Here is a 12,335-nt window from a genome sequence, read left to right as displayed (position 1 = left end):
ACTGAGATGAATGGATATGGGGCAGCAGACCAGAAAAATGCAGAGAGAGAAAAATGAGTTAGAGGAGATGTTTTCTGACTAGAAATACTCAATGAATCAAATCGTTAGGCTTCTGAATCAAATGTTAGGTTTTGCTGTAGTTCATAGTGTGTTGAACTATTCAGTTCTCTCTCTATATATCTCTATCTATCTATCTATCTATCTATCTATCTATCTATCTATCTATCTATAGAGAGAGAGGCCATATTCCAGCCCCTCATATCTGGGCATCTAATTTGCATATTAATGAAATTATTATAATTATATATATTATTAATTTGCATTCTAATTATGTAAATTCAACACATTAATCATTGCACTTTTTCTTTCATTATGTTTCAACCGTAGTACCTGTACCAAGCTAAGAGCTCTCTTTTTCTTCTCCCCCCCCACCCCAATCTGGTGTGAAGAGAGGGAGGCTTCCAAACAGTCCTAGAGAGTAAAGGGACTCTCTTTATTCTCTCAAGGCTGCTTGGAAGCGAAGTTCCACTGTGCTGCCTGGCCCTAGACTCAAGCCGCCACACAATCGGCACACAACACAAGGATGTTTATCAGAGAAGTCTGCCTGAGAATTCTAAATACCCCTCCTTAAAACTGCAAATCCCAGAATGCAACAGGAGGCAGCTAGAGGAGTCAAAGTGGAATAGTAGCACTTTAAGAGTATAGTGTGATAAACATCAAGGTCATCTCTGCTTTCCTCCTTTCCTTTTTCTTCTTCTGAGCCAGTCAGGGGAAGGGGGAAGGGAATGGGAGAATAAGGTGGCAATGCTATGGCTGTGTAGTAGCAACTGGAGCCTGCAGGGCGAGATGAAGCTCCTGCTGGTACCAGTCTTCTTGCACAGTTTCCTGCTTCATCCCACACAGCCATTTGTTGGCCAGCAGAAGAGCATCTAGCTATGTTCCTATAACTAGGTGCACAAGAACAAAGGCATCCCCTGGGACCCCCACAAGAGACATGTGAGTCCTGTGGCAGGTGAGATAGGCATAGCTCTGCCTAGTTGTAACTTTACACTGAATTTCCCAATGCAAGACCATGGGCATATATATATTTAACACAATTCTGAGGTCTGCTTCTTATTTTTTTCTTTCATGAATTTGGTCCTACCTCTCCCTTTTGTTTCTCTTGGCAGGAGAGGAAGTCTGCCTCACCTCAGGAAAGTTCTCAGAGATACCATTTTTCACAGGCTTTGAGATTGAAGCATGGTCCCAGTTCTTGCCTGAGAGGGTGCCTCTGTCCATGAATGAAATGAATAGCTGACATAGGGGCAGTACAGACCAAATGGGCAGTACAGACCACACATTTTTGGTCCACAGCCTTGCCGCAGCAACCAAACCATGCGGCAACGCTGCGGACCAAAAAAGGAGCTGCCTAGAGTGGCTCCTTTTGCGGAGCCCTTACAACATCTCTTCCTATGCATGATGTGTGGGCACTGCAACGCCCACACGTCATACACACACCCCCGTGTGGGTGGGGCGGCACTGTAATGGCGCTGCCTGTACATCGTTGGGCTCGGCAGCATCTCTTTGGTGTGCGCTGCTGAGCCCTACTATCACCATCAGGACATTGCATCCTGGTGGTCTGTACTGAGCCATAAATTCCCAATAGTGTAATTGTAAAAGCTTGGATACGTGTATTGGCAAGAACCTCCTACCAGACATGGCTCATTTTGGAGTCAAGAGGAAATCCCTCCCCTTGGTGTCATTCCTGTTGTAAGGCATTTTTCTTAAGCAAGAGGTGGTGCTTCTCAATCTGGATAACTAAGGAGCCTAGGCTTTACTTCTTTCTAGACTCAAATTGACATCTAGCATGGGTTTTATGTATGGAAATCCTGACATAATGAAGACTCCTTGCAGTACTCCTTGTTGTCTTGAATTTCTCTTTTCCCATCAACAGTGAGCCACTACACCAATGCTTTTGCCTTCACTCAGTTATGTGGAGTCCTCTGTGCCCCTTGGAATGGACTTATCCTTGACCGTCACAAACGTGGACAGAAAAAGCAGGGGAGTTCCCCGGGTATGTGTGTTTGAGAACTTTTAAAACTGCCCAACCAAGGCCTTTGGCGCTCTGAAAGGCCCTCGGTCTCATTCTGAATTTGCTCCAGGTGCATTCTCTGTCTGTCTTTCAGAAGTACCAGATTCACTTGCAGACTTGCGTTCCTGTGTGCTGTCATTGGTCATCACTGTGTTGCAGTGTATTGCATTCTCAGTTTGCGCCTCCATTCCAGTGCTGCCTGTACAATATGCCACCTTCATCCTGCAGGTTCTGAGCCGCTCCTTCCTCTATGGTGGCAATGCTGCCTTCTTGGCTATTGCGTAAGTAATTGGTTGGTTAGTGAAGATGGGAAAATGGAAAGGAAAGGATGAAAAGAGAGAAGGATTTCTTGGTACCTAGGCTGGAATCCTGTTGGTGACATACACTGGTATCACCTGGGGTTTCTCCAGTGTATGTCATTTTGGGGATCTTGCAGGAGGAGGTTTTCAGTATCCTTGTGCAACAATCTAACTAGAATCCAACTTCTAGTTGCTAGAACATGCCACAATAGTGTCTGACTATACTTCTGGAGCTAGAAAAAAGCAGACATTCACCTTCAGCTGCTGAACTGCTGCCCAGGTGCTCCTTGTCTGTCCCCTGGCCACTAAGTAGCTGTAGGGTGTGCTTCAGGACTTGAAGACTGCATTCCACGTTGGAGGAAAGGATAGTCAGGAGGAACTGTGTTGGCAGAGAATGGTGCTCAATAAGCACAATGTAGGATTGCAATTTTGGTATTGAATGATACTCAGATTGATTGCAGGGGCAGGGGTGGGAAGGCGACAGGAATGGTTGTCTTGTAAAAGCCAATCAGTCATCTCTTGTCCACTGGAGTCTCCACACAAACTCTTTCTGGTTTATGGGTGTTTAAAAGATTGTAATTTTTTTTGCCTATAAATATTCATGGATGATGATGGCTGTGTTTTCAGAATTCAATACAGACTACCTAAATACCATAAAGGCAGCAAATCCCACCTGATCCTAGAAGCTAGGCAGGGTCAGCCCTCATTGGTAGTTGGATTGGAGACCACCAATGAATACCAGATGCTTAAAGCTAAATTTCAGAGAAAGTCAGTATTCCTTGCTTAAGAAAACTCTGTGAAATTTATGGAGTCACAGTAAGTTGCTGGGTGACTTGAGGGCATGCACAGATGCATACGCACACACACAATCACACAGAATTCAACTTCCAAGGCAACTTCCAGAGTTCATAGCCCAACTGCTGTTTTTCTAGATATCCTTCTGTGGCAGGTCTCTTGTCAAACATAGAATACTGAGTTAGATGAGCTACTGATCCAGCTTTGTAATGATTCTGTTTTGCAGTTCATCTATGCTGGCAGCAGTGTGGAGAAATGACTGTTGTATTCAGCTTAACACACTGTAGAAAATAGGTTGTGAGGACAGGTCATTGTAAGTGTGTAGACTTGTGGGGTGGTGGTGGTTCTTTTGTGCTGATGAGTTGAGTTAAAAGTACATTTCCTGTTTAGACAGAACAGAAAGCATGAGATGGGGTGGCATTGTATTGTTTTAAAGTATTTTTAACATTTTTATCTTTTTAATTGTATTTTATTCTTTTAATATGTAACTTGTTTTAATATTGTAATAATTTTAATGTACTATTTTTTATGCTTTTAATTGTAGTTTTTTTAATGTTGTGAGCTGTCCTGAGACCCAGTTTTGGGAAAAGGGCAGGGAATAATAATAATAATAATAATAATTGTTAAATTACATTAAGTGCAGACCTTTCTGTATAAAAATCCATGCATAAAATCTATTGAACATCACACTTGCCAAGGTCATGGATCAGGAAATATTGTAGATGCAGCAAGCAAGCATTCTGCATTGTTTTCTGACCTTACAAGGGAGGCAGCATCCTTAGAAAGACACTACTTTCCAAAAATAGTTAAAAAGAGAGGTGGAGAAAATGCAGGGCAATAGCAATTCACAGTGAAGCTGAGGAAAAGAAAAGGTCAGTTAGTAAGGCCATTCCACTTTTCCATGGACTTCCTCTTTTTCCATAAACGTTTATTTTCTCCCCCTCTGTGTCTTTGCAGTTTCCCCCTGGAACACTTCGGGAAGCTATATGGTCTGATAATGGGACTCTCAGCTGTGGTGTCTCTCCTGCAGTATCCCTTCTTTTCACTCATCAAGGGCCTACTCAAAGAAGATCCCTTTTATGTGAGTGTTTTATACCCCAGTGGATCTCTTTTACTGTGCAACAGTCACAATCTCAAATGGGAATCTACTGGCTGAGATCCTACACTGAGCAGGTGGAGTATATTGCTCCCCTCATCTGAGTAGCTGTCAAGTCCAGGGAGAGGGTTCTGAAACTGCTGCTTATTGGTAGGGATGGGATGGAGGTGGGAGGAATTTCAGATATGAAGCAGCAGCTGCTTTCAGGTCAAAGGGGGAGTAAAACACAAAAGGTGAGATCAGCAAAACCAAGTTGCCTCTCCCAGGGCTTGACAGTTTCAGGACAAAGGGTTTGATTCCTATGCTCTGTCCAAAAAGAGGCTAACATATGTATATGTCACCAACAGAAGAATCCTGTCCATTATGTGGAAAATGAAGTTTGGTAGCATTTTGTAGGGTAGGGATGAGCAATCCCAGGCTCTGGGCCCAAATTTGTCCCTCCTGGGATTCCCCAGATGGGCAAATCCCCTTCCCTGTCCCCGTGACCCCATCATTTCATTGTCTCCTAGCTTTCGTATGGAGCTTTCCCTCATATAAAAAGGTTGAAAGGCCTCTCCTATGGCTGCATTACTGGCAACAAATGCTTTAAGCTAATACGTGTCAGCGCAACTGCTGGGGTCCAACAACCACTATCAGCAACTCAAACGAGTCCTGGGGTTAAATCAGACCCTTGGAGCAGAGCTGGCAAATTTCCAGAAGCCGAAGCGTGGCTCCAAAGTCCAAGTTGGGATGACAGCAACTGGATGTCTTCCAGGAACTGCAGCAATGCAGGAACCTCCGGGGACACACAGCAAACCGATGCTATAGCTTCTTCTGATAAACCACCAGAGAAACTAAGTCTCCCAAAGTGCTCTTTATTCACAGTGCTATTATACAAAACTAGATCTCTAAAACTCCAAACCATACCAATCCAACTCCTACTACAAACCCACAAGCAATCCCTTGCAACCCCTGGGTTTATATAGTCTCCAGACCATGTGGTCTCCCAAACCCAGTGAGTTCAGGTGTGTAACCATGTCATGTGTCTCCTGTGCAATCTAGACACATGGTTTCATCATCCATGGCTACGTGCACTTGGACACTGAAGTGTCCTTGAGCCAATGAGCTTCAGCTGAGCTTGATCAGCCTTGCCACTCTGCTGAATGCTCATGGCCAAACACACACACATCAAGCATTTCCCTGTGTGCTGTGTATTTAACCCTTCAAATCCCTGACAATACGTGCTGATATTTTTGCCATTGTCCCTGCCCACCATTGACAGTCTCTTTGATTTGAATTTGGTCATTGGGCTAAAGAGGATGCTAAATGTAGCAAAGCATAGTGGAAATGGATCCAGTAGCCTGAAGTTCAAATTATCTTGCCACTGTGGAGTCATTTGGATTATTTTATACTCAGTAAGGGTGATCAGTTGTAGAAGGGGACATGGGTCATCTTAGTCATTATGTACATGAAAGAAATTTGGCAGATAGAGCTTCTCTTGCCTTTGCTTTGCAGATGTCATTGCCAAAAATTCCTCTTCTATCCAAATGTTTGTAAAGTTTCAACGAAGGCTGAACCAGATCTAGTATCTTCTAGAAACACAATAGAGACTAACATTTCATTTCATTTCATTTATAAGCTTCTCTGTATTTTAGTCGTTTCAAGTGGAATACTGATTTATTTTATTGGGAGCATTTTATTGGGAATTGTTGTTTTAACGTCATTTTAGGGTGGGAGGGAGTTTTAGGGTGTTATTGGTACGTTTTTACTTGTGACTTGCTTTGTAGCATTTTTATTGTTCTTTTTTTTTGTTTTGTTACCTGCCTCTCTGAATCAAACTAGACCAATGTGTGGTCAACCTTGAACTTCGAACTGTATTGGATAGTCCATTTTAGCTCCCTAGTCAAAATTAAATGGCTGTGATCCTAGCATTGCTATTTATGTCAGGTATGGCAGACCAGTGGCTTAATATTGTCTGTGAATTGAAGGTTACAGTGTGTAATTGGCTGGAAGTATGGGCCTTCCACTCTTTTCCTCGAGCCCTTCTGTTCCTGATGAATCTCTGATGTCTACACATAGCTCAGCAGATTATGTGAGCTCATCATACACAACCTGAGGTATTTCACCTCAGGTCTAGACCGCAACTCACTATTTTCAATTTAAGCTCTAGAACATCTGTGAGCAACAGTGTGCCCCCCCCCCCCCCCCGGAAAAGAAGATTCTTAGGTGTTGAAGTCACTGGCTTAAATCTGTCTGTGAAGGTGGGGCTCGGCAGACCACCCCGAAAGGGCAGGCTGGAGCTGCCCGTTTTTACCATGATGAAACATCACATTCATGGTGCCTGCCACGCAAACTAAAAATAACCCACTTTTACCAGGTCTTTTTAGTTCTGATGGAGGTCGCGGTGTTTGGTTGGTGCAGCCGCCGTCAGAACTAAAAAGAACCCACTGAAAGTGGGATCTTTTTCGTTTCCATGGCAGGCACCATGAGTGCGACATTTCATCATGGCTTGTGTCATCGTGGCAGCCCCCATGTGGTTGGGGCTGCACCATGATGGTGCCGCTGGCGCACGGTAAGGCTCAGGAGCAAGCGGTTGCTCCACACTCCCGAGCCCTAAAATTGGCCCCAGACTGCCGCTTTCTGGCAGTCTGTACCACGCCTTACACTAATATAAGGGACACTTAGGCTTGCATATGTACATTGACTGACGCAAGGAGTACCCACTAGCTCCTTTTACAACACTGTTTTTCAGGCTGTGCAATGGCTGCCAGATGGCACCAAAGTGCAGGTTCATGCTTGACCCAAACAGCCACTGATTGGTCAGGAAGTAAACTCATGCTATAGCACAGTTGAATGACACTAACTCATCCAGACCTTCTCTGTAAGTGTGCTTGTTGAAATGTGTCTATGGAAATGTACGTTCTTCCAGTGTAAAATGGGATCTTGATCTTTTGTATGGTTTCCTTTTCCTTTCTTTCAGGTGAATATTGGCCTCATAGTCTTAATGCTGCTGGCTTTGGTCAATCCTTTCATGGTTTGGCGAGAGTGCAGGAGGCGACAGAAGGAGCGGGATGCAGCACACAGCACGACCACCCCAGCCTTGACTGCAGAGAAGCCTGGTCTGGAGTCTTCCATTTGAGCCCTTTACTACATAGACTTTGGAAACCTCCTAACAAAAAGGGAACTTTAAGAAGACAACAAAGAAGAAGAGGACTTGTAAAGGGAATAAAAAAGCATACTGTGAGGATAACCCTTGTGAGACTTTCTCCCAGCAAAACCCTGCCCCCAATCCCAAACTGTCAGCCATGCTTCATTGCCTTGGAACATATGGCTGAAGCATATAACTTTGGGTTGGATTTTCACTTCTGTGTTTCAACAACCAGATTTTTCATAGCTCCTTCTTTATATAACATTATTTTTCTAGGCATTATATTCGCATTGTATTCTTCTGATATGGAAGAATTAAGATGTATTTTAGTTATTTTTATTTTGATATTTTGCAGAACTATATTTTGTGGGTCATGTAAAAATGCTAGTACCAGAGCTAGTTTAACATTTTCTAGTTAGAATGTTTAACAAGTCAGAAAAATCTAACTTTTTGAAGTGGCATTCTTCACATTTCTATTTTCTCACCACATACAGTCTCGAATTAATTGAAAAACCACATATCCTCATGGTTTTGGATTTTTAAAGATATGTTCTGATTTTATTTTTTAAACAACCACAGTTTATACTCAGTCCCACAGAAGAGGAATAGATATTTAAAAATGGAAGACAAAACCCATAAGCCATTAAAACACTTCAATAAAAATGTTGTTGTTGTTGTTTTAAAAAATAGTTATGGAAATAAATACTAGTTTACACATGCCAGGAAGCAGATGGCGGTGATTCAGGGAAGCCCAGTGCTAAGTTAGAAATGAGTAAAAAATGACCCAAATATACTGAAATTCATAGTTTGGCAGCATAGAGTTCCCATTCTTTTATGTTAACCTTGAGTATTAATCTTATAGAGAACTCTGGACTACCTGCTTCATTTTCAGGGGTTTCTGACAGAAAACCACAACTCTAGTTATCTGAATGAGAACCTATTGATTTGAACACCATTACAAAAACAAGCACCACTCCTTTTAGTCTTTAATTATATGAGTTTAATTATATGAATTATATTCATGGGTCCTTTCCAGATAAGAGAAAAGGATGTGAATTCACCAGTTTTGGGGGCTTAGCTCCAGGCAAGAGGAAAGGGTTGGGTACAGATCTTCAGCTCAGATATTAAAGCAGCAGCTTGCTTCAATTTGCAAGGATTAGGATCATGGTGATGAACCTATGGCACGTGTGCCCTCTCTAACATGCAAAGCCATTTACAAGGGCATGTGGTGAGATGGGAGGCTGGGGGAAGAGGAGGAACAGACGCACGCCTGTTCCTCCTCTTCCCCCTCCCTCCCAGGCCTTCAGCTGTCTCTGGGGAAGTCCCACCCATGGAAGTCCCACCCATGGAAAGCAGAAGTCCCATCCCCAGGAGTTGCCCCCCCTCCCCGGCAGTGGGTAACACCAGGTGTGAAAACACCTTTGAGTTTGGCCACTTGGTCTCTAAAAGGTTCGCCATCATTGGATTAGGAGATTATCACACTGGGGGTAAAAAGTGGCACAGTAGTAGCATTAAAACGTTATTGAGTGAAGATTATCACACAACGTTAAGATCATCCCATGGTCAGCATGCCTGGAAATTGTTATTATTGTGTGACTTCACATTAACAATAAATTCCCATGAATAAGAACCCAATATGAAACTACATGGAATGGAAGAGCACGATAGTTGTGAAAATGACCCCAGTGTGATAATCTCCTTAACTGATACATTACTGCATCTTGCAGACTCCAGGAGTCTATGTATTATTTAGACTGCAGTTTTTTTGTGATTTTTTTTTGGCTATGAGGCCATGTTCTAGAAGAGTTTATTCCTGATGTTTCACCAGCAGCTCTGAAGAGACCAGCCACAGATGCTTGTGAATAAACTCTTCTAGAACATGGCCTCATAACCTGAAAAAATCCACAAAAAACTATGGATGCCGGCTGTGAAAGCCTTCAGCTCCATATTTAGACTGCATCTGCACTGAAGAAATAATGCTGTTTGACACCACTTTAACTGCCATGGCTCAGTGCTATGGGATCCTGGGATTTATAGCTTTATGGGATATTTATTCTTCTCTGTCACAGCTTTGGTGCCACAACAAACTACAAATCCCAAGATTCCATACCATTGAGCTATGGCAGTCAAAGTGGAGTCAAAGTGGAGTCAAACTGCATTATTTCTGCAGTGCAGATGGAGCCTTAGCTTTTTTCTTTCCTCCCCGTTGTAGTGATGCTAGGGCTCACCCTCTGATCCATTCTGCACCCACTTTCTGGCAAGAAGCAAGTTGGCTACATGAAATATTCCTTATCCTATCTCCTTTAGCAAGTGAGAAAGAATAATCCTCTCATCCACCTGATCTGGAAACAGTTCCTTTAACTAAACTTTCTTATTTTCCCAATAGGAAACGTGTCTGTCTGTCTGTCTGTCTCTGTGTAGGGGGTGCAGTCCAGGGGTGTGCTGGCTCTTGGTCCCCATGCTGTTGCCCACCCCTGAGCTACAGGATAACCTTTGTAAAAAAAATAGATGGCCGGGTGGAGCGTTGCATTGTGGAAGCTTGATGTAAGATCTCAGGCAGCTCTGAACAACTTGTTTCTCCAATGTCTTTCTTCTTGGCTGCAGTGCCCATGGCCTTTTTTTCTCCTGCTACCATCACCTACGCTGGTGTAGTTATGCAACCATAGTGCACTGAGAGGATCTGGCCATAAAGTTCTTTTTTATGTCCTATGTTCCCCAGTGTGAAGGTCAGTGCTGAAAGCTTTTCTCCAGGTATTTTTCTCAGAGCTTTTTGAGTTTCTTCTTGTACTCCATCACATGCATTTAGCAAGGATATGGGTGATAGTGGCCCTCCAGATGTCATTGGAACCGCACAACACAGCAGCCCTAGCCAGCATAACCTATAGTGAGGATCAATGGGAGCCCAGCAATTTGAGGAGGGCTTTAGTTACCTGCCTCTGATTTAACAATGTCTGCCAGAACACTGTATGACAACCTTCTTTCCCTCTATGTTGGGATGGCTCAGAAAATCTGTTTACATCCTAGTCATAACAGTTATCCAGAGCAGTAGACCAACCCTCTTTATGAAGCAAGGGATTGGACTGAGTACAGTGATGTCACTAGGGTTGGTGTCACCTAGTGTGGTATTTCATGATGTCATCCCCTATTGACCTCTTTTCATACCCCTCCATACAGAATCCTTAGGAATGCTTTTTGTGCTAATATTACTTATAAAATGTTATTCTCATATATCTCAGAATTTAATGGCAATAGTTGTGACATAAACAACTGGGAAAATTAAAATTATACCTTTAAATTACAATATCATACACAACCTAAATGTATTTAGATGTACATAGTTTCATGTAGTTAAAGTGACAATTTGGTAAGATGTGATGTTTTTAAAGAAAAGTTTAAAATAGTTTTTAATTTTTTAAAAAAAATAACATGTAAAAAAAAATTAAAAATTTATATTTTAAAAAGAACGTGGGGCCTCTCCTTTCTCCTCCCATTGAGTCTCAGCCCACTCACACCATCTCTTCATCATTTTAAAGGGACACAGATGAATACTACAGCCTGTTTCTGCCCAAAGGCAGATGTTTGGGGAGCAGTGGCGTCACCTCCCCTTAAGGTGTCATCTGGTGTGGCCCAAACCCCATGCATCTCCCAAGTGACACCCCTGATTCAGTGAACTACTTTTATGCCATCAATTGTTATAATTTAGTGTGTGAAAACTTTGTGGTAGAAAGATATCCAGGACAATGATGGTGTAATGTGAATCCCTTCGTGTACCTTGGAAAATTAGGGAGACCAGTTAGAATTATGAAGTGCAGTGGAGCATGTTGAAAATGCTGTATGCCAACTTTTCCACTATTCTCAGAATCTTCTCTGTGATACACAGTCTTTTGTGCCTATGACTGTTACCTAGAAAAATCTTGTGAACCTAAGCAGCTCCAGACAGATAGTCCCATCACTACCAATCCAAATGCACTGTGCAAATGTTCCTTTCTACTTAACAGATTTATTTGATCTTTATTTTTGCCCGTCAAAGGTTTGTGCGTTCCCATGACTTGGATGGCCTCAGTCAGATCATAGGATCTATGTCATAGATTTTTAGTTAACCTTATTAGGAAGGCATATGGAATGGTGGTGGTTTCTGTCAAGTACTCAGAACCTATTGTATTTATGGACCCAATCACACTACATTGTTATGACACTATAATTCCACTTTAACTGTCATGGCAACATCATATAGAATCCTGGGATTTGCAGTTTAGAGAGGGGCATTGAGAATTCTCAGCCAGAGGGCTCTTGGGCCTTACTAAACTACAAACCCTAGAATTCCACAGAATTCTGCAGAAGAATTCTATAGAATTGATATGGATTGCTAAAAAGACGAATAAATGGGTCCAAGAGCAAATCAAACCTGAACTCTCCCTAGAAGTCAAGATAGCCAAATGAGTATTTTGACCCTATCATGAGAAGACACGACTCACTAGAAAAAACAAAAAGGCTTGTTATGGTTGAAGGCAGTAGGAGAAAAGGAGGACTGCATTCCAGGTGGATAGATTCAATCAAGGAAGCTAAGGCACTGAGTCTGCAAGATTTGAGCTGAGCTGTTGATGATAGAGTCACCATAAGTTGAAGTTGACTTGATGACAGTTAACAATAACTAAATGAAAATGTAGTTGGCCTGCCTTATCCATCTATTCATTATCCACTGATTCAATCATTCACAGCTTGAAAATATTAAAATATATACTGTACATATAAATTCCAAAAAGCAAGCCTCAATTTTGCAATTTTATATAAGAGACACCATTTTACTACACTATTGCATTTGATGAGACTCGAACATCTGTGGATTTGGGTATCCCTTGGGAACCTGGAACCAAACTCCAGTGGAAACCAAGGGCCTACCACACCTGGATGCTTCTGTTGCTTTTCACTGACCAGAAAATGCCCAGA

At 42.4% G+C, this 12,335-nt stretch overlaps 1 protein-coding gene across 7 annotated transcripts in view; it reads left to right on the top strand.

Moving 5' to 3' along the window:
• SLC43A3 (solute carrier family 43 member 3) overlaps positions 1-10,852 on the top strand; it is a 64,364-nt gene extending 53,512 nt beyond the window's left edge. For all 7 annotated transcript variants that reach the window (XM_089520609.1, XM_089520605.1, XM_089520606.1 and 4 more), the window contains exons 10-13: positions 1,934-2,053; positions 2,166-2,352; positions 4,123-4,246; positions 7,221-10,852. In XM_089520609.1, coding sequence (XP_089376735.1) covers positions 1,934-2,053; positions 2,166-2,352; positions 4,123-4,246; positions 7,221-7,379 — 590 coding nt within the window. In that variant the 3' untranslated portion in view covers positions 7,380-10,852. The remainder of the gene's footprint in view (positions 1-1,933; positions 2,054-2,165; positions 2,353-4,122; positions 4,247-7,220) is intronic.
• The last annotated feature ends 1,483 nt before the right edge of the window (positions 10,853-12,335 follow it).

Source organism: Sceloporus occidentalis, unplaced genomic scaffold, assembly GCF_023333645.1.
Source record: "Sceloporus occidentalis isolate IW3139 unplaced genomic scaffold, rSceOcc1.0.p SCAF_4, whole genome shotgun sequence".
Lineage (NCBI taxonomy): Eukaryota > Metazoa > Chordata > Lepidosauria > Squamata > Phrynosomatidae > Sceloporus > Sceloporus occidentalis.
Note: the sequence above shows the minus strand (reverse complement) of the source record. Positions and strands in the feature narration are given on the sequence as shown.